Consider the following 24,254-nt stretch of genomic DNA (forward strand, 5'->3'; position numbering starts at 1 on the left):
CCTGATACACTGTCGACTGAAATGATGGTAAATTGCCTCTGCAGGAATTAAGGAAAATCATTGTGACATGCTCATTTACTGCCAGCCCACTTCATCTGCTTCATCGAGCTGTTGTGTTACATGCTTAACATCACCTCTCAAAAGGACTGGCTGTATGTAAAAATGCTTTCACCCTTGCTACCCACTTCCACTTGTAAAATGTGTGTATAGTTAAAGCCAAGATGTATCAAATCTAATGAAGGAATCTCCCACTTGCTTACCTGAAGCCTATGTGAACAGCTCTCCGTGTAACCAGCAAGGCAGGCTGGTGGGGAGCATCGATGGTTCCTTGCTGCAGATGCTAGTCCTGCAGAGGGATCTACTACCCTGTAAACTCCCTGACAGAGTCAGCACAAAGCTGGGTCTATGCACCATAGCGACTGTCTCCTTATTCTGTTTGAAGGACACAGATTTACTGATTTCAATGTTATGTCTGTATTTTTAATGCAATACAGTAACAGGACGGTGGCTTACAGATAGGTTGCTACCTCTGTTCAAATAACCTCCACTAGTAATCCTGGGTTAGATCACTTTCTCCTACTGGGAGAACCAGGAATGAGATGAGAACGCCCTCCACTCAGGAGAGCTCCCTAAATCGTTTCCCTGTGTCCAAGGATAGGAGAAGATATAGGATGGTTTGCAGTTCTAGGATTTTTCTTCAGAAGCTTCAGAACAGCCGGATTGTGGCCATTCTTCCATCACCTCCACCTGCTGGCTATCATCTGGGACCTTCTCTTCCCCATCGAGACTTTCCCTGTTGTCCCCTTCAGAGACACTTTCAAATACGGTTTCCTTTGCAGACACTGGCAGGTGTGAACCTGCTGATTCTCTTCTGTGTCGCCTTGCCTACTCACAATGTGAACGGTGCCTCCCGCTAAGGTTAATTTAAAGGTTAATTTCATCCTCTACATAAGCTGCACGAAGCCTCCAGGCTGCTTCAGTCCCTGGTGTAGAAGAGTGATTCCTGCTGAAGGACAGGGCTTCTGCGCTCCCCTGGTGCTCGCTGCCCCAAGGCTTTGCTCCTGCACAGAGGTAAATGGCAGGGAACGGGAGGCAGCTGCAGCCTGGCTCCTCCACGCGTGCTGCTTCTGAACGAGGGAAAGTGGACAAGAAATGGAAACTGCCCTCGGGGTCAGAAGTCAATAACGAAGGAGAAATGGTTGCGTGCTATGCACTGCTGGGCACAGAATACAAGTGACAGAGGCTGGTAGAATTTTCAGCTAGAGAGTATAGTTTTTTTTTTTTTTTTTTTTAGCTCAAGGTGGTAGGGAGGCTTTCCGCTTAGGACATTAGTGTAACAAGGTCTCTCTCTGGAAATAAGATGTTGGTTTTTCACAGAAATAGTCTGTTTTGAATACTTTTCAATGCAGTTACTCGTTGTTGCTAGAGGGACAGAAGAAGATGGCTCACGTTGTGTCTAGTAAGAAGTTGCTCCCAGGAAGGTGGCCGTGCTCTGAAAGTTTTTTTTTCCAGGGTTTAGCTTCAGGCTGGTCCTGGGGCTTGCCTGGACACTCAGTGCTTCTTTGTGCTGCTGTGACTGTGAAGGATGCTGTTATTTTTAGCATTTTCTACCTGATGCTCTTGGTGCAAGGACAATCCTGTAGTTTTTCGCCTAGTCCGTGCACAATTTGTTATCCACCTAGCTTGAGCATGGCCACCAATGAGAGAAATGACCAAGCCTGAGGAACTGGCTGTAGTCAGCCACCTGAGAGCTGGGCCAGAGGTGTCCTGTGGGGGTGACAGTCACCATAAGCGGGGCCAGGTAGGACCATCAGTTTGGCAGCCACGTGTGCTTTGTTGACAACCTGCAGTACCTCTCTGCCCACTGAGATCACATCCCTTCTTCTATATTAAGTAGCATTTACTTCCTGCTGCAGGTTTAACTCCAAAGCCAAAATGGATAAAGATCCAACCGAGTACTCGCTCAGGTGTCTGAGCTCTTTCTGCTTGTATTGGCCACCAGTACGAAGTGTAGGACGTGCTGTACTGCTGAAACGAACATATTTTTTTATTCCCCCCCCATGTTGGCAGATCTGGCATTTCAGAGGAAGAAAAATCATAAAGGCTACTTTGTGAGGGTAGCAAAGGCACCTTTTGCTAAGTCAGAGGTGTTGCAATAAATAACTCGGCAGGGTCATGTGTTCTTATTTTATGATCATGAAAAGTGCAAACTTTGCATTGCTTAAAATACGTGAACTCTGCTTACCCTTGAGTTCTTCTTGACTGCACCCCTGCCTCAAACCTCTCTGAGGAAACCATCCAAGAGCAGAGGAACAGGTCCCATCCTAGAGCTGCTGCTACCATTGTTTTCTTCATCATTAATTCTGGGGGCAGGAGAAAGCCCCCATTTTCCTCTGTGTGTCAGCAGCTGCCTGCAGGAGATGCCAGCCCCTGCTCCTCTGGCATGAGGAAAACAGGTTCTGTTTTTTGTTGGCTTTTTTTTTTCTCTTTTTTTTTTTTCCCCCCTAAGCTCTGCAAAATAGAAGTAAATATTTTTAGCATTTTAGCATTTAGGGGGCTTGAAAATGAGCTGTTTATGGTGGGTGTGAGAAAACTGACTTGGTGCAATGGGATTAAGCCCAGTTCAAAAAAGGTGCTGGCTCTTTCAGCCTTGATGGAAGCATGGCTGGAGGCTTGTGTTAGAGCCACTGCTGAAAGCACAGGCACAAACAGGAAAACAGTACGCATGGTGGAGTTCCGTCTTTGGGATGGTTCACAAGCACTCAAGGACCCTGGGTGACAGAGGTAGGCTGTGCTCTTAGGTGCACTCATTTCAGTGGCATGTGAGACTGTGAGGAGACTTAAAATGACTTGGCAAGAAGGTGGGAATGCTGTGGCTTTCGTAGCAAGAGAGGAGCAGGCTTGCTGCAAAGATTGCCAGAGAGAATGGGTTGCAGCTTACTTGGGAACAGCCAATGAGTTCATTCCTCCTTTGCTTTCCTGATTCTGCTGGCAGCACAACACTCATGCTTGCCGCGGGTGAGGACAAGGTGAGGAGACTTTACCAGGAATGAGACTGAAAAGTAGGAGTGCAGCAGGTGTGACTAAAAACTAGAGCACTACTGATAGTGGGTTGGTGTGCTTAAAAAATAAAGCGTGTCCTATTTCTCAGTAAGCAAAAAGCACCCTGGGTCCCAACTGGAATCCAGTCCCAGGTGCTCAGAGAAGGGTCTGCAGCTAAGGCCCCCTTTTCCTCTCCCCAGCTTACGGCTGCTGAGCAAGACACAGTGAGAAAACGCAGCTGAGCTAGCACTGGCATGGCCTAGTTAGGTGATGTGGGGACATGGCTTACAGTTGTCCTCCTTTGCGGGTAGCTGTGTGTATGCAGCAGCTGCTCAGAGGGGCAAAAATCAGTATGTTGGTACTGGAAAGGTTTTGGATATCTACAGGTTGACTGGCAGAAGCTGGAAATTCCTGCAATTCTCAGTTGATCTGGATGTTCAGAAACTTCTCTAGCCTGCAGCAGCAGCCCTCTAGATCCCCCTTTGATCGAGCGTGCAGTACTTCAGACAAATGGTCTGACCCACGAGGGGATGTGGGGAATAGCAGTGAAGCCAGGCACACTTTTTTTTTTGCTCCTGCTCCTAAATGTCTCTTGTAGTTTCTCCTTGCCCACAAATAAAGAACAGGTGTGGTTTAATGCAGAATTTATCTAGATTGAGGGAAACAATGTGCAGGCAGAGCCAGCTTTCCTCTCTATGTAGGGGGAACGTGGGCTCCAAAATGAGGACAGAAAAGTCCCAGTCATTCAAAGGTACCGTAGACGGGTAAAATAAGCAATTGTGCAAAGCCTGGGTGAGGAGAAGTGGCAGGACACACCGTATTCAAAGTCTGAAGCCAGCCCTGCACTAAGGGAAAATGGATTTGTTTGGAGGAGACTTTAGCCCCTTGCTTTGACTGATGCTGAGGGAGCGTGTCCGCTAAATCTATGTTCTCCTTTTAGCTTGTGGCTGGCTCCTGATGCTGGCCACGGGATTAGGTTTGGTGGCTGCTCACTACAAAGAAAATCCCTCCAGCTGTGACTAACTGCTGCTGAGTAACAGCCTTATTCAGAAGCAGCAGGGGGGTTGTGGCAACATCGAGCACCCCCAGACCTGTATGCAGCAAAAGACATTCGTGACACCTCTCCAGCCAAACTCACAGGGGCTCAATGTCATGGGAACCTTTGGCTCCCCCCTGCAAGCAGGCAGGAGCTCAGCTTGCAGCCCTGTGCTGCCATGCAGGAGCAGAGAAACCCATACCCACTGCCTGAGCTGCTCCTGCATCCCAGCGCCCGCACTGCCTCTGGCCACTTGGATCCCGGCAGGGCAGGCCTGCGCCGCTGACCTTTCAGCAGCAGAGTGGAGGGAGGGGATTTAATGAGCCAGCCTTAGGAAAGGCCTTTGGGAGTAGGTGTGGAAGGTACCTCGTTCATTCCCTGAAGGGAGAAGAGCATCTCCCTGTCCCTGCCCGTGTAGCGCTCTGCTCTACCCGCCCTTTCGGTCCCAGGTCAGTGCTGGGAGGCTGCAGGGGCTGCCTGGCGGGGGGCTGCCTGTGCTTCGTTCCCAGGTGAGGACAGGAGAGAAGGAGAAGGGAAAGCAGTTGCTTTCCAGCTGAATTGGAAGGAATGAGCAGACCTAGCAGGGAAGCAAAGAATAGCTGTTGCAGCTAGCAGACTGCAGAGGAATAAAGCTTCCTGATCATCTGTCCTTGGCCAGACAGGAGGGAGCAGACCTGAAAGATGTTGGTTCTTGTTTGTTCTTGTTCTGGTTCTGGTGCATTCCCTGTGTCAGGAGTTTTGGTCCTGCCTGTACTTGAAGAGGGTCGGAGCATGAGGAACATCCCCTCCCTCTCCCTCCCTGCCCATCCAGCTCTCCCCAGCTCTGAGCAGAATTGTGAAGGGCAAGCTGGCTTCTCCCTGGCTTCTCCCCACCTTCCCCTCCAGCCTGCTCCCTCAGCTGGCCTTTGTTGTTCATCTTTGGCTAATTGTGGCTATCTCACTGGCGTGGAAAATAGCATTGCCCTGGCAGGCTCCGTTGCACTGGGAGCGGTGGGAGGACGGTGCCACCCAGGCAGGGGGGTGCCATGGTGGAGCTGGGGAGCCGCTCCCCTTGGAGAGGGCAAAGGAGGTGAGACCTGGGCTGCAGATGACAGTAGCTGCTCATGCTTTTTTCATAACACTGGCGTTCTGTCTAGAAAATATTATTCATCCTACTTGCAAAGTCTTTCAGACTTGAGTGTTTCATGCAGAAAATGCATAGAGATGGGCAGCGAACACCCGGGGCTGTTAACCAGGCACCTTCCTTCCTTGCTCCACAGCCCACTTCATACGTGGCTTTGGGCCAAGCCCTGCAAGTGCAAAGGTGGGCAGGAGGTGCCTGGTCCCCCCTTGCCTCACCCCTGCAGTGTGGGCCCTTTCAGGGTGCACGTCCCAGCTCTTTTCCAGGTGTGTTTCACAGGCGTAAAGGGCAGGCTGAGGAACTGGTGCCTCTGCCAAACCAGCCTGAGTCTTTGCTGGGAGGCTCAGGGTTCCTGTACTTCAGAAAGTCGGCTGGCATCGTGTGTCCCTTGCAAGCTGCTAACGAGCATGGAATCCAACTCACCTCACCCCCCTTAATGTATTCACACACAGGTATGTATATATGTGCAGATGCATGCATATATATACACACATACATAAAATGATGACATGTATTAAATGCAGATCTCAAATATATGTCATCTATTGAAAGAAGTATTTCATAATGAGGTCTTTTTTATTTTTTCTTGTTTTGCCTGAAAATAATTTGCCCAAAAATAATATGCTCAGAAATATTTTCTGGTTTTTTCCTCTGATTTTCTTTCCTCATAGGCAGAGAGCAGACCAGAAAGCTTTACTTTCAGGTGAAACATGGTGTGCTTTATAACTGAAGGTCACCCTGGAGTCTTTACTGTAGCTGCCACTGCCAGACCCACAGAGAAAGCTGCGTGTGAGCAAACAGCCCCAGCAGGGACAGCCTGTTAATCCTGCACGGAGAAACAGTTCTGCTCCTCCACCCTGCAGCAGCCAGGTCAGTTGCAGCCTCAGTTTTTCCAAGTCTTTCAGCGACCTGCTCAAGGCATGGAGCTGAGCATCTGTCCGGCTCCCCTGGATGAGGATCAGTGGTGGCAGCTCCCTGTGGGCATGGCAGGGCACGCAGCTCCCATGTGCAGAGCAGTGCCAGTGAAGGGGGCAAGCAGCCTGTCCCAGGGCAGGGGCTGGGGCATGGGGCTCAGAGCTGCTGTGGGTTTTAAAGTTACTGTATAGAAAGCCTGATGGGCCCTTTTCCTTGCTGTTACCTTTCTCCTGATAAATAGTCTCAAATCACGAAGGCTATAAACCTAGTGCATTTCCTAGTGCTAACATCATGTAAATAAGCCAGGTCAGACAGCTGGCAAGCCAGAAATCTCCTCCCCACTTTCTTATCTGCATGATTTAACAAAATACAACTACATCTTAAAAGCCCTGGAAATGCATCCCTCTTAAATGCATTGGGGATGTTTATGTCATAGAAAAGAAAACAAGTAACCTTTTACTTGGAGGAGGAGGTTGTGTGTCCCCCAGACAGTGGACAGTGTAGCTGCACAGCAAGGAGGAGGTAGTGTTATAAAGAAAGATTTCCTGATTTAAGGCACTGAATGCATTTGAATTGTTCTGCAGAATAATTTGCTTGCGCTTTTTACTGCTGTAATGGGATAGCCAAAGAAGCAGAAGCCGCGGCTGCTTCTGCAGCAGGAGACATCAATTATGGAGGAAGAAGGACATGTTGTATAAGGTCAGGAGACAGTAGAACAGACAGGACTATATTCTGCTTTTTCTCTGCCTGTCCAGGTGATGTTTGTTGTGAAAGGGTGTGAGTTCCCAAGGTAACAAGAAATGAATCTTCTCTCCTTTCTGAGGAGACATGGGTCACTATTTGCCATCCCTACGGCCCTGGTATCACAGCCTGCCATGTTACGGGTGCTAATGATGGTAGTGAGGTCATAACTTCAGCTCACTTTCTGGAGGCTGGGTGTGGATAAATGTGAATTAAACATAAGCAGGATGTGAGTACTCATCTTTGGATGGACAGCTGTGCCAAAGACAAATCAGATTTTATTTTATGGAATCTCCTCTCTCCTTAATCTTCAGGGATTTATTGAAAAGCTTAAAGTTAGGAAAGACCACTACAGCCTCTAATCTCTTCTCCTGTCTGCCACAGATGAATACATTTCACCTACTTACCACTGGGTGAATTTTAGCATTATTCTAATCTATGGCAAGAAAGGCTTGGGAACAGGATCTGCGGCATGTTGTCTCTGGCACTTACTGGGGATTTCCCTGTCTGCATTATTTCTGCCTGGACCAACACACACCTAAACACACCCCAGCATGAACCCTCCAGGAGGTGTTCCAGAGCAGCACCTGGCTGGGGAGCATGTGGGCTGGCCGTGCATGTGGCTCGGCTGTGCACGGAGAGCTGAAAGGCAGAGGGGTCCCCAAGGGAAACCTGGCAAACCCAGCTGGCAGCACCGGACCAAGGGGGAGGAGGGGAACCAAAGTACTTGGTGTGAGGGACCCCATCTCACACAGCAGGAAGGATTTTCAGGCCACACCACCTTCCATGGAGCTGGCATCACTAACAGGGAAAAGAAGGAAAGCAGTGGCTGGCCCAGACTCCTCACACTCACTGCTGAAGGAGCTGTATTTAATTACATACATTTTCCAAGGGCTGTTTGTATCTAGACATATACAGGCCATTTTTTTCAGGACTATGTATTGTTATCCAGGCTAGTGGCTGTAGCCTTTGGAGGCTGGGGGGTAGTGAATTCACTGGAAGAGATGATCCTTTTCTTGGTGGTCATGCTGTCAGCTGGACCATGATGGAATGTAGAGGAAGTCATGAATAAAGTCTACTTGTAGGGAGAAGTGAAGCTCAATGAAATGGGAAAATCAGTCTAAGCAGAGGTGCCTGGCTGGAGTTTTGTGGAAGGAGAAGGCAGCTCATGCCATCCCCCAGCTGACCTGGTAGACTTGTGTAGCCATTGCCCTTCCTGGGGAGCAGCTTCTAACTTGACCAGAACAAGCCCTGGAGTACATACCCAGCCACAACCTCAAGCATCATCCCTGTGGAGAGAAGCACACAAAGGAGAGGTAGAAAGTGCTTGATTTCCATGTGGTTAAAAGGGTTTCTTGCACATCTGTGTTCCAGAGCAGAAATGTGGGTTTTGTGATGGGATTGTCCAGCTTTCTGCCATGGCCAAAGTGACATTGAGGCTTGGGTTGTGGTGGCTGCGGGGACAGCGGCCGTAGAACAGACATTGAGGAGACAAGGCCCCTGGCAGGCTGCAAGGCAGACAGCTCTCGGATGCACGTTCCCCCATATCTGCTCTTCAGAGTCACTTAATGAAGAGAGCAATCTTTTTTCCTAATTAAGACCAATGCAGAAATATACGTATTATCAGAGGCGCAGAGAGGTGTAGGTGGGAAAGGGAGGGGAGCTGAGAAGCAGCAGCTGAGTGGAAAGCCAAAGCTTTATTAGCACTCAGTTTTCCACATGGAGCACTACGGGGTTTTGTTGTTTTCACCTGAAATAAGTGATGGGAAAGAAGGACCCTTCTTTGCAGCTAGCTTATCAGGTCCCTTGCAGGGCAGGCAGGTTACTTATTCTGCCTGCCAGTCCTGCCTGTATTTTTTTTAAGTATCTCTGTCTCTGTTGTTAGGCTGGAGCTGTTGGAGGTGGGTGTGTGGAAAGGGCATTGATGTCTGTGCCCTGACCCGGGAGGATGAACAGCACACACGTGATCTCAGGAAGCCTCCCTCTTGCTCTTCATATGCAATGCATTCAGCTTAGAAAGCTTGAACTACCAACCTGCCCATCCAGCTTGCTTTCCTAGAAAATGCAGTGTCAGCAGTTGCTCTGTCTCTCCCACCTCCCCACAGTTGTGACCTCAGTCTACAAAGTTTAATAGAGACACAGATCTCAAAGATGACCTGACCCTCCATGTTTCAGAGTTGAAAGTAATAAAAACATTTTTATTTTGATTTATAGCTGAAGAAGAGTGGAATCTGCCAAGCAGACTCTGGGCTAATCTAGTGCCTTGAGGTGGGAGCTGTTTCTGTTGCATCTCACATTTCATCTTCAGTGCTGCTTCTTGGTGGGAAGACGGAGGAGAGCAACGCCTCTGGCTGCCGGGTGGCCCTTGCTGTTCACAGGTAAGCCCCACAGACTTGGCAGGGCGTGGGTATTTCACAGATGTATTATTATAACTGTGATCTTTAGGGAACAGCAGGACTGCAAAAGGCAAGATGTAGAGGGAGGTGGGAAAATGTCCTTTGATTGCTTAGCTGCTTTTGAAAGGTGCAACAAGGAAGATGTAGTGTGTGTGTGATTCCTACCAGAGTCATAGGGACCTGGCCTCTTGGCTAAGGTGAAGAGGTGAGGGTTCCTCCTCTGCGGTTACTGTCATGTATGTGACCTCCAAGGAGTCACCTGGGGAGCTGGGAGCTATTCATATCACCCAGCTTTGGGTAGAGAGTCTTATCTTCTCAGCCTTTTTCTGTAATCACAGCTTACGACTTCCTCATCTACAAAATGGGGCCAATCTTGGGCAGCCACTAGGCAGGGGACCGTGGCTTGTCCTGCCTGGGTGTGTGCAGAAGGTCCCGAGGTGCTCACAGCAAAGCTGTGGGAGTTGATGCCCTGTGTTAATCCCTAGTAAGAATCTGGTTTTGTAGCTCTCTGTGTCAGGAGTTGTCCTCAGTCTTTTACAGTGGCAGCAGATCTGGATTCCTTGTATTTAAATCTTGAATGAAGAGCTGTTTCACTGCTGCCTTCAGCTGCCCTCTTGCAGCCCAGTGGGACTGTCTCTGTACGCAGTGAGCTGTGGGGCTGGCAGGCTAGCTTACATGGGAACAGGACATCCCACCTTCTACTGAAACTAATGCACAGGACCTCTGCCCCCCCGAAACCATATTTCTAGGTATATGTGTTTCCCCCGAGGTCACTTTCCTGGCCCAGACTTAGTGCTCAGTTCGTTCTTCACAGTCTATTAAAAGCTCTTCCTGCACAATGTTCTCTTTTTAGTATGTGGTGCCAAATATATTCAGCCATCAAAACCTTTTGTTCTTAGAGGGACAGGTTTGGCATAGGGGGTGTTTATGGGAGGGAGACATGTGTGCACAAATCTGAATACCATTTTTCTTGTGTTTATCTGTTTATCTTCCCCTGCCATCAAGAGGCCTCTCAGGGCAGATGGGAAAAGTCACGCTGCACTTCCATAGCATCTTGATGGCATTACTCTCCCAGAAACTGCAATAAAGCTGGGGCCTGTGGGCTCGCAATGACAGTTCAGCTCCTCATTTCATTCCAAGCCCTGGCTGCATTATCTGTCAGGAAGATAATTCCTTGACCTTGCAGTCAGGGGATGAGCACTTTGCTTAGTGATTAAGCCACTGCAGCAGATAACACGCCATGTTTAATCCCTTTGGTAGCTGGTGCCAGGGAGGGGGGGTAGGAGGGGCTGCAAAAATACTGCAGTTTGCAATAGGTCTGGAGACCTCAGAAATGGTGACAACAGTGCAGAAACTGCGGTTGTATGTGCCCACACTCCTGAATTAATTTGGTGGCAGAATGGCAAACAACCAGCATATCTAGGGCACTAATTTATCAAGTGATAGAGCCATATGGTAAAAACAAACAGTCGTCTGAGGGCTTAGTCATGTCAGAAATCAGGGAGTCCCTTTGCATATTGATCCTGTCAGCTAGCTGGCATATGTAAGAACACTTATACTTTTTTTGCCTCCACTCTGTTGATGGAGGAATGGACTCCTGAATAACCAACTAATCCTGCTGACTTGAACTGGGGAAGGATGAGATACAACCTGTTCTGCTGTTTCAAAGTCATGGCTGGGATGTGGCTGTGAAGCATCCAGCTGGCGTGCTGGAAAGCCTCACAAGCCTGCCTTAATGTCCAAGCAAATGCTTCAGAACTTGAATGCATGACCAGGTTTCAGGGTCAAGTCACTGATGGTTGAAGCCCAGTCCCCCGGTGATATTTAGGGTCCTGTCTGCAAGTGAAATCAAAGTGAGAGCTTTGACTGACAAGGTCTGACCTAGGAGGTTGCATCCCTGCAGCCAGCCTTCTGTCCCCCCCCTTTCTGTTCAGGGTCTGCTTCTTGCCCCTGTCAGAGAAGATGGGGGCATGAGCCCACACACAACCTGCCAGTGGTGAGACAGTCGAGGACCGATTTCCTTTTGAGCAGTCCTCTCTTCCCACACTGTTACTGCACAGTTGAGGATTATGATTCCCCTTTAACCTGGCTTTCCCTTTCAGAAGGTCCCTGCCCTCCTTGGAAACAGCCCTAGCCCCACGTTTCCTTTGGCTGTGGTGTCACCTCTGTTCTGACACAGGACTGTGCTAGTTGTCACCATGTGCTTGCCTTTGGGCGATTGACCTTTACCAGGCATGAACCCAGCTGGCAGCCCTGTGGTCTGGTGACTGAATCGAAATGGTGCTTACAGATAAAGCTATGCATGGATCTGGCCTTTGTGCGACACTGCCAGCCTCCTCGCTGGTTCCCTAACCAGAACTGGGCTATGGGCATGTTGTGGGTCTCTACCAACCTCTGGCAGTTTGACATTAAATTTGATATTTAATGAGGGTGGGGGGGGGAAACAGAATTAAAACAATCTTCAGCAGAAAAGTGCTTCCTCATCCTGTGCCCTTCAGCTAGATACCTCTGTAGTTCATCATCCTAGCACCGACACAGGGTAAAATCCTTTTAGTGCCAGCTTGCATTCAAACGCTAGAAGAAACACTCCTCATCACCCTCTCCACAGGAGCCTCTGCTGGGCACCCTTGGCTGCTGACCCAGAGGGTGGCAGCTTAGCTCAAACTCCCTCCTAATGTCATGGGGTGCTGCCTGCCAGCCCCCTTGAGGCACCCAGGCAAGCTTGGGGTGGAGGAAGCCACCGGGCTGGGGTACTGCAGAAGGCTTCTCTTTGCTACTGTAAGGGAGGAGCCTTCAACAGGAAGGAAACCTTAAAAAATTCAAAATTCATTGTGACTCTTATTAGGGTCCCAGTCCTATTTTCATTATATTGTCCACTCATTTAAGTCCTCCATGCACTTATTCCAGCTCCATGGAGCTGGATTCTCTTTTCCCTCCTTACTCCCACCATGCATTCAGGACATGTTTCTTTGCTGTAGTGGTGTGAGAGCCACCATTTTTGGAGGTGTCTAGAACAGCTTTTCCACACTTCTCCACTCAGCTTTCAAGCCAGTGCCAACCCTTGTTGGAAAACACTGTTCCTTTCTTACCTATGGTCCTAAGTACCCTCCACCATTCTTCATTCCCTGAGGTTATCCAAAACATTGTGTGAAAGGAGCTGTTTGGTCATGCACATCTGTTGATTAAGATCTATAAACCATGTTTCCTATGATTTGAAGGTTAAATCTTCTATTGTGCCATTTCTTTCTTCTCTCTCATGTTCAGGAATTTTCTTTCCTCTGGGGAGACATTTTGTTTCTTTGCATTTGTGCCTCCAACTTCCTCATAGACAAGACGTATGCTAAAATTATACTGTTTACATGTGATACGCTGACTCCCTGGCCAGCTTTGCCTGCTTGCAGAATGCCTCCCTGTACCTGAGGACATTGCAGTGTGTTGTCATGGAGAAGATTCAGACAGTATTACTAGGTCAGCAGGTACCATGCAACATGCGAGTTTATACCGCACTGGCATCAGGACAGATGAAAAGGGCCACTGCAGATTCCAGGAGACGGCTGAAATTCCCCTGGTAGCTCACTGTACATTTTCTGTGAGTTTGGGGACTCACGGGCTGTGACTGAATCGTGTGGCTTCTGCATTATAGTACAGTGTCTTTGCAGGGAGGGATCTGCAGGTTCCCAGAGACTACAGGAGCTGTGAGATATCTATAGAGTAGCACAGTATGGTCTGATCAGAGAAACTTAGTTGATAGTAACTCTAGGTGTGAACATCACTGCCTTCATGAACCTCTACTTGCACAACTTTTTGATGGAACTGTAAATAAAATGCATCGAAATACCTGACTGCAAAGAGGTATGTGCAGGTTTTTTGAAATGTTGTAGGAATCACAGAAAACTTCTGTTACAAGACAGAGTACCTTCTGCCTGGAAAATATTAGGACTGTCAGCACCCAAGAGATGCGAGTTGGACAGCTACCATGCACAGTGATACGGAGTGTATCTAAAGCAAACCTAAGATGTCAGGAGCTCTAGTGCTACATAAAGCCCGGAAGGATGCTCAGCTTGCCTACCTGCCTAGCATTTTCTGAGAGCAGATGGGTCAGCTCTAGTTTACTGAAACAATCCTCCCTGGCTTTACTTCTGCACAGCAGTAGGTGAAACTGCTAGCAGAAAAAGCAATGTTGTGACTCAGAGCTGTTAAGATACGTCTAAAATTCCTGTCATGACATGTCATGCAGGCCTATATAAGCTGATTATGAATTTACCGGTAGAGCCCAAGACGGGTTGAAAAGCCCCTAAGAAGAAGCTGGGGAATGCTGGACCAGTTAGCCCATCCCAGGCTCTGCACTGCTGCAGTTAAACTGCTAGTGCTGGCTGAGCTGGTCTGTTTAACACTGGCTTGGTCACACCCACACCTCACTGGAAGTCACCACAGTCACGATAGGGTGGACGTATCTTAGACAGGATGCCAGCCTGTCCCCACAGCACAGGCAATGGTAATTGCAGAAAAGAAAGCTTCCCTCTCATGCAAGAACGGGCACCGCTTCCCATACCAGGCACTTGTCTGTGCATGGATGGCAAATACCTAATCACTTCTTCTGGGGCTGCTAGTGCTCACTCCATTCCAGGTATGCTGTCTGGGAAAGCAGTGCAAGGGAAGCAAATTAGCAGTGGTGCTGCTGTTTAAAATCCAAACAGCAGCACCCCTTTGCTACATCGCAACACCTTGGTTCTTGCGTAGGTTATCGATCTATACCACCCTAAGGCCCAAAGCCCAGATTCGGGCAGTTCCTGTAGTTGCTCATGCACGGGCATGCCTCAGTTTAAGGAAGAGCAGGGCAAATTGGTTGGCTTGAAGCCTCTACAGACAAGTGGAGACCTGGTTGCACCCTGAGGTACCTAGCTGCAGGCAACAGGAGCAGGAGCCTCAGGACCAAACTGGCTAGGAATTAAGGATGGCTTGAATCTGGTGGGAGCTGAAAAAGGTGCAGAGGCTCCTAGACAATGCCTGGGTGAGGGCTGCAGAAATCCCTTTTCCCTTGAAGTCTGAAGAAAACAGCTATTACTGGGAGGTAAACGTGAAACCTGTCTTGTTCAGCATGTACAGAACACAGGTGCACAGGTAGCAAAGGTTGTGAACGGAGCGGCCCCCCCTCCTAGGGTCTAACAAAATGCACACAACTTGGCACTTAACAAACCCCTCAAATGCTGGCATAATGCTCAGGGCTTTTTTCAGAAGGGAAAAGAAAATGCCTTTCTGCTTTACCTACACATCTGTGTTTTGCGCTCCCTTCCTCATTTATTTTCCCATATTTTATACATCATGAAAGAAATGTCAAAAAATAGCACAGCTTACTTTGGAGGTGATTAAAAAAGAAATTATCCCATCACCCTCTTACAAACCAAGACATTCCCAGTAGCATCCAACAGACGCAGAGCCAAATCTCTTACTCCCCACTGTTAGCTTGCTGTCTGACAAGGCGCCTCTGTGCCAGCTGCTCTTGCCTTCGGCTGTGGCGAGCTGTTTAAGCAGACATTGCTTTGCAAACACCCAGGAACACAGCATGCAGCACAGGGTATTGACAAACTCATTGCCCAGCCTAAAAATACCAACCGATACGTGACCCTCCCATCCTGTTGCCTGGGTACAGGGCAGGCAGGGTGAAATTTCCACCAAGCTCTTGGAAGCATAATCTATCCCAAGCCACTATGATTTACATAAATAATGTATGTATAAATAATGTCTTTATATAAATGAAGTTTAATATAGCTAGGCTGTATTTATTTCTGGAATAACTCTGCTGACTCTAGGGAGGTAACTAATGGGATGCACTGGGCCCTGTAACTTTAATGTGCTGAAAGGAAGTGTTATTGTATGCTGTCATACATAGAAACATAAGCGATTCTAGCTAGCCAGAATGGTATAAAGATTCTACAGTTCACGCCTGCTCTTTCATTTAACATTTCCATCTATATCTCCTACCCATTTCTGCTAATGCATCTTCCTCCCACCCTGCCTCTGTCCCAGGATCCCAGCACAGTCTTATCTGGGCCACTCACCTTCAGGCTACCCATTTGAAAGTGCTTCGAGGTTTGGGGGCAATGCCCAGAAGTGGAGGCTGGCACCTTTAAAACCTTCATCCTCCACGGAACACCAGCTGCAGAGTGGGAGCCAGCGGAGCTGCCACAGCAGGGGCACAGGGATACCCTTCCCTTGCAACCAGGCGCGGTTAATTAGAGGGCTGCTTTGGGAACAGGGATGTGAGAGTTCCAGCTAGACCACGGAGGCCAGCATGGCCTGGGGCAAGTCACATTAGTTCTTTCTGCTTCAGTTTTCCCATGCTAGGCTGGGGGCGATAACTATTTTACCTCACAGACTGGTCCTGAGATTACATGTGGGGAGCTGTGTAAAGCACATAAGAACAAAATAGCACTGGCAGTTTGGTTTTGTAATACAGGATATTTCTTACTGCTAGAATGGTTTTATAATGCAGGGGATTTCCTGCTGAATGAGAGAGACGTAGGAGATCAGTGCCAAGTTGCCAGAGAATGATTTGGGTCCTTTCAGACTAGAATCTTAGGATAACAAGGTCATATTTCACAGCAAAGAGCCATGCTCAAACAAAGGGCTAAGGACAAAGAAGTCAGCCTAGAACTGAATTTTTTATGCCCTAGCACTGAGGCATGTGGGATGTGGAGCATATCCCATTATGAAGGCTCCGAACACTGGCATTCCCCACAGTGCTGGCTGTTCTGCATATATGGGAATGTATTTCCAGGTATCTTGCATAGAATAGTTTTGCAATTTTTCCTCTTCCCAGTGTTTTCTATTCAAAACACTGTCTAGTAACATCTTCCCAAAAAGAAGGGCAGAGCTGCCTCCCACCTAGAAGCAGAAGCATTATGATTTCCTTACCGTGCCTCAATACTGGCTCTTCACAGCAGGTGCTACTTGCTTGCCAAGGGCTTGTGGGGCTGCACTCCCACAAGTTGTATTAGGGCTCCATCAGCTCACATTAGAACATGCCTGTACTGTGCTGCAAAGCACACGCCACAGGGCTCATTTCCAGAGGGACTGGGCTAAGCCGGTGTCTTCCTCTTTGCCTGTGACAGCTGCCTTTTACAACTATGACAGCCAAGTCCGGTTCTAACAAACTTAAGTCCCTAGGACCTTGACTCAGCAAAGCGTTAAATGAGCTTAAACTTGCATGTTTTGCAGGGAGCCTGTGCGACCTAAGAACAGGCAGATCCTTCCCAGAGCACCTCTGCTCGCCTGGATGTGGTGGCTGCTCTACTAAGCAAGGGCATGGTCCCAGGTCTGCAAAGCAGAACTGTGTGTGAAGAGAGCACAGTCATCACCCAGAGTATGCCGCATCTAACTAGTTTTGTATCTCATTCTTGTATCTCCCTGCATCTTTAAGAAGAAAAATAACAACAACAAAAGATTTTTTAAAAGCCCCAAGACTTTCAAAATGGCATTCTAAGTATTATATTTTTGCCTTCACCACCAGAGGAAGAATACCCACAGCTGAAAGCAAATCTCTTGTTTTGGTGTAACAGCTGGTGACGATGAGAAGCCATCCCCAGGTAGGATGTGATCAGCCTGGCTCTCTGAGGTCAGTAAGGGAACAGAAAACCTCACCCCTCAAGTCGTTTCCCTGATGACAGCTAGCACAGGTGACTGTGGGGCTGTTCTTAGCAGAACTCCCGGAAAACAAGTAGTTGATGGACTTTGTATTGCAAATTCTGTGTCTCCCACATCTCCCTGTCCAGGCTTGGCTTAGTAAAGACATGCACTCTCCCCTCTGAGACCTGTGTGCACTACATATTCAGCATTTGTTTAGCGAACAGAATTCCCCTGGCACCAGGAGAAATTTTAGCACAGAATAAGCCTGGAGCTCCATAAGCATCATAAAAGAAATACAGTAGTTAACCAAGGCAAGAAATCTAATCCCCACCTCTCTCATCCACGCAGTGAAAGAATTTATGATAAACTGGGTTAAAAAATACTTTGTAAAATATTAATAACTAGTGGTGGTGCAGCTGCTCCTCCTAATAGCTTTTGAATGCATCTGCCAAATTCAGTCTTGACGGAGAGATCATGTTTTAGTGATGAATTCTGTGTGAAGAGGCAGCATGCAGAAGGGATTGTTGGCACTCACCAGCACTGAAGGGCTCCAGCTTTAGCTCGGATGCTGTTAAAAACTTGACAATCCACATAAACAGGATAGTCCATGAACACTCAAAATGTGTGAAAGATTTATCCAGAGCTTAGGCAAAAGAAACTGCTCTTCAGTCAATGCTTCTCCCCCTTGTGTGAATTCTCTGATGTCCAATACAAGATGAACTTATCCTGCAGCCCTGGCTTTACTGAAGTAAGAATCACAAGGCACCCGCGCAAGGAAACCAGGACACAAGTTCTGGGGCATCTGAAATTACTTGTCTTATTCTGCCATAGCCAACTGTGTGACAGATTCTTCTTTTCTGATACTGTGTGCTAGATGATGTCTCACTGTGCAAAACATTCGTATATAATGATGGAAATTTTACCTGAAAATGAATCCCAGGACTTGGTCCTGTAATTGTTTCTAGAACATTTAAATGATATTGGAGTTTTTCTCCTTAATGTTTCAGTATCTCAACTTCAGAAACCCCGTGAAGGTTCAGAGTGTTTTCACCAGGCCAACTTCTAGCAGTAGTCCTGGTCAATGGGCAGTAGTAAGCAGCACAGTGGCTTTCAAGCTGAGTTAGAGGTGTGTCCACATGTCAGCGTTTGGCTTTAGATTTGAATGTTTAGTGGCACTGGATCCAGATTTTGGGTTGTCTTGTCAGATCTGTGGAATCCAACATGAAACCTGGAGCTAGACTCCAAGTGTTAAGGAACTGAAACATGGGAACTTGATGCTAGCTGGATCAGTCACACAAGTTTCCTGGTAACTGTGCTTTCGCTGCTGTTGCTTTTAAAGTGCAGGTATTTCAAGGTCTAGCGATCACTCTGCAGTACGCATGCAAGTGTCCTAGAAGCAAAGTCTTTATTATAACCTTATAATACAGTGATAGTCTAAAAAGTGTTTTCTAATCCCAGAAGAGGACCAATCTAAGTTATCTTTCTGCAGGACCTAACCAAATGTCATCAGCCTCTCCTCCGCTCTAAAGAAGCTGTGATCTACTTCTGAGCTGTGAGGTTAATATGTTGCTTGCTTTGATTTTTAGTTCTCCTCAGCTGGCAGCTCAGTATCAAAAATGCCAAATAAGCTTCATCTAAAAGGGCCATACTTTTTATATGTGTCCCAGGGTTTAATTTCTGTTCCTACACAAATCCAGCAGTAAAACTCCTTCTCAAATAAACAGAAGCATAAGTAGACCCAAAAAAATACCTCTCATGCCTCCACCCAACTGACTTAAATTTTCCATGCTGCAACTTTAAACAACTCACAAACTCAATTGACTTTCACAGACTTTGGACTGGAAACGCTACAGAAATAAAAAATAGCCACACACAGATTAATGTCTTTTGAAAAAAAAATATTTTTTTCTTAGATTTCACATTCAAAACTTGAGCTGCACACTGCACAGTACAGGAACAGTATTTTGCGAATCCAATTATCACCAAGTAGGAGTGTTTTGATTAGTTCGGCTGTAGCCCCAAAATGTCAAACTCAGTCAGCAGCAGGAGATGGGCCCTAGGTGTAATTACAGTCAGTGGCCAAGACATGTCTCCTGGGCTGTAAAACATGCTTAGCCTACCCTGGAAATGCCCCATCAGAGGGAGGTTTGGACAAAGCCTTCAGGTAGATTGCAATAGACCTTTACGGGAAAACTGCTGTTCTAGAGACTGTGTCTGATCATTCACCCAATGGATTTTGCTTTCTTTCCATTTTCCAGCTCTCCCGTTTGCCCTCTGCTAAATAAAATGGACAAAGCGGTGAATTTCAACCACAGTGCAATGACGTGGGGAGCAAAAGCCCTCACATCCCTGCTGGCAGGCTTTCTTTACAGCCCCAAAGGCTACAAACAAGATGACGTGTTGGCTATACTGGAGTCACTGCAGGTTTTATCCCAACTCTAGTGTTGCCAGACATCTCTTTTCCAGGTCTTTTCAGCGACAAGGGCACACATTGACCTCAGCAGCATGGAAAACACATGAAGACAACTCTTTTTTAGCAAGCGTCTTGTCCGGTGTTACAACAGGACTGGTTTCACAGCTCAAACCGATTGCCGTTTTGAGGATGAAGGTGAGGGGACAGACTCCTAGCTGGAAACAGTAACACAGCTGTCCTTCCCACAGCTACTGATATTTTTAGATATTGGTGGTAATTAGTGCTTTTCACCAATGGATATGTTTTATTTTAATAACTACTAAAATAAATTAGTAACTAAATAAATAAAAAATAAGTACTTTGTGCTTTGTTAGCAACATTTGTCCGAAGTCTTTGGAGAAGACATTTTTGCCAATATGAGTGTTACTATTTCCTACAAGTCCCAGCAATCCCAAAAGCCTGACTCTGCTTCCATTTATATCAATAGGAGCAAACCCAGCCCCCAAGGACTTGTCTGGCATTACACAATCAGCCGACGATGGAGCAAACGGCTCAGGTGCCCCAATTCCCACTTTGATGCTGCCTGCCCTCAACAGCACCAATTGTACCATGATTCAAAGAAGAGCAAGTTCCATCAAAACCCAAGAAAATCCCGACTTGCTTCATTTTCAACACTGTTTGTATGTCTCTGGCCATGCAGGGCACCAGATTGTGCTTGGTTGACTGTTGTTGTTGCTGTTCACGTAACACCTTCCTTAAAGCTTTCCGAGAGGTTTTTGGCCTGCTGTCACCTCCTGGGAAATTCTGGTAAGTATCCCATGCACGCAGGACTGCATGTTTGTGCCACACGTCAATCTCCTTCTGGTTTTCTCGTCTACTGTGTTTTATGTCAGGGACACCCTCAAGGAAACAAGATCCTGGCTGTTCTTGCTGCTTCTCCCCCATGTTCCAGGTCTGATACCATCACCACAGCAACCTAGCATGGAGTCACTTATGGCTGAATGAAGAGCTGGTGCCGCCCAGAGCCGGAAAAAAACAACAGAAAATGCCGGTTTGGGTGCGTGCTTGGAACTCCAACCCAGCAGAGAGTAAACATGGACACCTGGAGCAGAACACTGCCTTACTTGAATGCTGTACTTGAATGAGGGTAGGTAGGCTTTTCACATTTCCAGTGCACTAACAGCAGAAGGACTCAGTTCCCTCTAAATGGTATTGAGTTATAAAAAAAAGCCATGATCCCCATCTAAGAGAATCTGTAATGTACCTTATTTTGTGCATGTACTCATTCTTGTGCCCTATATGAGAATACAACTGTTAGCACCAGTGGAAAGATAAATGCTGCCCTGCTCAGCAGACAATGATAAGAGCTGGGTGAGCATCTCATTGATGCAGCTCATAGAATCATTAGGTTGGAAGGGACCTCTGGAGGACACCTGGTCCAACCTCCTGCTCAAAGCAGGCCAAGTTGGATAAGGTTGTTAAGGGTCTCCTTGAGTTCTGAGAATTCCCAAGGGTGCCAATTTCTCTATGCAGTATTTGCAGATTTCAATTTACAAATGATCCACATTTGCCACGAAGGCCAGATTCCACAAGTTCATTCATTTATATCTTAATAAGTGGGTTGTGTGGGTGTCCATCAGTTCATGGACTGCCCACAAAATTCTCTCCTACTCCCCCTCCTGCAAAAGAAAAGAAGAAATTGTACAGACATTTGCAAGAGAAACTTGGAAAGGAGTAGAGGCAAGGAAACCTGGAAGGGGCAAGAGCTGCAAAGAGCAAAAGCAAAATTGTGTTTGTGAGCAGGTCTAACAGCTTCTGCCCAGCTCTGATCATAATGTCTACTTACATGGTGTTACTAAGTCTCAATCTGTGCTTTCTCTAGCTCGGTATCAGCAGTGGGTAAGGGGCACCCAGGGGCATATGGCATTCTGCACTCCAGCCCTCCCTGCCTTTGGCATGGGAGTGCAGTGGCTTTGAAAATTACAGCCCTGTAACTTAAACCAAACTGCCTGTCACTCAAGCCAGAATCAGCTGGGGTGGTTTTGGTTCTTAGTCAGTAGGCTCTAGCAGTCAGTAGTCTCTGTTGTCTGCATTTCCAACTGAAAAGCGTGCAGCTCTAGCCAGCTCTGGTGTAGACGATCACTTGGTAACTCACAGGCTTCAAGCAGACTTCTGCAGACCTCTGAGAAAATATTTGTGCTTGTGGGGCGGAGGACAAAAAAAAACTGGCTTCCCCTCTGTAAATATGACTGGGGTCAGTCCTTAAAACACGCCCAGAACAAAATCGTATTTTAAACAGTATGTGAAATAGCTGCCACATTTTTGTGCGGTACCTTGCTCCCCCCAAATAAAAAATTAGGATGGTTGTTGGTTGTTCTTGATTTTTAAGTGTTAACGTGGAGGAGCTTTCTGATGCTTTATGATGGGTGACCACTCACCCACGACAAGACCTGTCATTTCTTATTCAGGTGGGCATGCAGTTCTGCTTCCAAGGCCATCTTGTCAAAGGTGCGCATGTTCGTCTCCTCCCGTACCTTTTCCCGGACATGGAAAGACGCCCGAGCGACAGACCTGGCATTTTCTAGCACAGTCGTCTTCTCCTTGAAGATCTGCTCGCTCCTCTCCAGCTTCCTCTCTATAGAGAGGAGAATCTCCCTGCGCCGCAAGTCCTCATACTGTTCCACCTTTTGCTTGTTCATCTTCTGCACCTTCTCCTTCTCCAGACGGCTCAGGACCACCTTGCGGGCTTTTTCTTGGACAGCCTCTTCAGCCACCTGGGCAGCATGCTGGAGCTTTCTCTCTGTCTCTCTAGCCAGGGCCTCCAAGTGCTCCTTCTGCTCCCTTTCCTTCTTCTCTGCTGCCAGTTTGGCTCGCTGAATCTGCATGTCCTCCCGCCTGGCCTTCTCCCTCAGCTCCTGGTTCCTCTTCTCCACTAGCTGTTCATAGTTCTCCTGAGCCTTCGTCAAACTCATCTCCAGGGAGGCCTTCAGCATTTCCTTCTCTTCTGCCTCTTGCTTGGCCAGTTCCTTGAGCAAGGCCTCATGCTTCAGCTTCTCCGCTTGGTTGAGCAGTTTCTTTTGCTTCTGCAGCTGCACCTCCTTCTTCAGTCTCTTCTGCGCGGCTGTGGACAGCTTCTCTTGCAGGAGCTGCTCCTCTCGCTCCCGGTGCTCCTTCTTGCCCTCCTCCTTCGCCTTCAGGTTGTGCTCTTGATGGAGCTTCTTCTGCTTGTCCTCTCGGATGGCCCTCTCCAGCCTCTCCCTCCGCAGCCGCTCTTGCTTCTCCGCTTGCTCCCGCCACCTCTCCTCGCACACCATGCGCTGCCTCTGCTTCAGCAGGGCGGCTTCCTCCTGCTCCTGGCTCAGCCTCCCCCTGCGCTTCTCCACCTGGCTCTCCCACATCCGCTGGCCCTGCAGGAGGGCCCTCTGCTTCTCCTTCTCCTCCTGCTCCTTCCGCTGCTCGGCCAAGCGCCGCTGGCTGTCCCACTGCAGGTGGGCCGCCTGCCGCTGCTCCCGCAGGAGGCTGGCCTCCTGGTGCTTGGCGATCATCAGCGCCGCGATCTTCTTGTCCCTCTTGGGCACCTCTGAGAGGCCCTTCCTCCTCCTCACCTCCCTGACGATCCTCTCCACCCGCTGGGCCGTCTCGGGCGAGTGGCTGAGGTCGCCCAGGCTGAAGCTGCGCCCCAGCAGGGAGCCGGCAGCGGCGGCAGCCCCCCCCCGGCCCCGGCCGCCCACCTTGCCCCCCCGCTCCCGCAGGCTCTCCCCGCTGTAGGAGGACGAGGCCCCCGACTCGGACGAGGTCTTGCCCCAGCTGCCCTCGCGGCGCTTCTGCAGCGAGTCCAGGGAGTGGCTCTTGGCCTTGGTGCCCGCTGGTGCCCCGGCCTTACCCCCGCCATGTGGCCCGGGTGCCCCGGCCTTACCCCCGCCATGGGGCCCGGGTGCCCCGGCGGCGGCAGCGCGGGGGGCGAGGCGGGCGGCGGGCGAGGGCGGCAGGCTGCCGAGGGGCGCGAGGATCCGCCTCTTCTCCTCCCGGATAATCCTCTCCCGCTCCTCCCGGCACTGCTGCAGCTTGCGGCGGCGCTCCCGCTCGTAGGCCTCGTAGAGGCCGGCGGCCACCCGCATGGAGCGCCCGGGGGCCTCCCGCAGCAGCTCCCCCAGCGCCCGCGGCAGCAGCTCCACCGGCCGCACGGCGCAGCGGGCGCAGGCTTCCAGCGACCGCGGGCTGGTCAGCACGTACCGGCTGCCCTCCGCCGCCGCGCAGTCGAAGTTGTACAGGTCCAGGTGCAGCAGCGGCGACTGCTCCCCGGGACGGGCCGCCTCTGCCCCCGCCGCCGCCGCCGCTGCCCCCCCGGGCGCCGGGCAGGGCTGCGGGGGAGGCTCAGCCGGCGGCTCCACCATGGCTCGGCCTGCAGGGGAGAGAGCGGCGGCGGGTGAGCGGGGCGGCGCGGACGGGCCCCTTTGTCCCCCGGGCAGGCGCAGGGCGGCGGGGCCGCACCGGGGGTGGCCGGGCGGGGGGAGCGCCGCCGGGCTGCGGCTGTGGAGGGAGGGGGGCAGCGGTGGGCGCCTGGGGTGGTGAGGCGGGTCTGGTGGGGGGGCGTCGGGAGCGTACGCTCGGGCCCGGGGGCGGGGGGGAGGCTTTAAGGTGCGTGGGCTGTGCGTGAGGGCGTGCGTGGGGGCGTCGGGGGTGACGGGGGCGTCTGGGGTGACCGGGGGTACGAACAGAGACCCTGCGGCATGCGCGGGCAGCGGGCGCGGGCCGGTCTGGCAATGAATGGGGGGGCCCGGCGCGTGCCTGGGACGGGGCGGGGGTGCTCGGGCTCCGAGCGAGGGGGCCTGCCGTGCACCGGGATGGGCGGCGCGGCGGCCGCGGGAATGAGGATGGGGGTGTCGGGCAGGGCTGGGTGCGGGACCGGGACCTCCGCTTCAAGCCGGTGCCCGCGGCGCAGGACGGAGCCCCCCCGCCCCGCCC

At 49.7% G+C, this 24,254-nt stretch overlaps 1 protein-coding gene across 3 annotated transcripts in view; it reads right to left on the bottom strand.

The window, feature by feature from the left end:
• The window catches only part of CCDC177 (coiled-coil domain containing 177), a 31,083-nt gene that overhangs the window by 5,525 nt on the left and 1,304 nt on the right, over nucleotides 1–24,254 (bottom strand). Inside the window, exon 2 of one of the 3 annotated variants that reach the window (XM_080396502.1) lies at nucleotides 2,246–23,691. In XM_080396502.1, coding sequence (XP_080252628.1) covers nucleotides 21,743–23,683 — 1,941 coding nt within the window. In that variant the 5' untranslated portion in view covers nucleotides 23,684–23,691 and the 3' untranslated portion in view covers nucleotides 2,246–21,742. Of the gene's footprint in view, nucleotides 1–62; nucleotides 23,713–24,254 lie in introns of those variants that run through there. The other 2 variants (XM_080396504.1, XM_080396503.1) reach the window with 2 other exon arrangements.

This window comes from Falco punctatus (genome assembly GCF_963210335.1).
Source record: "Falco punctatus genome assembly, chromosome: 7".
Lineage (NCBI taxonomy): Eukaryota > Metazoa > Chordata > Aves > Falconiformes > Falconidae > Falco > Falco punctatus.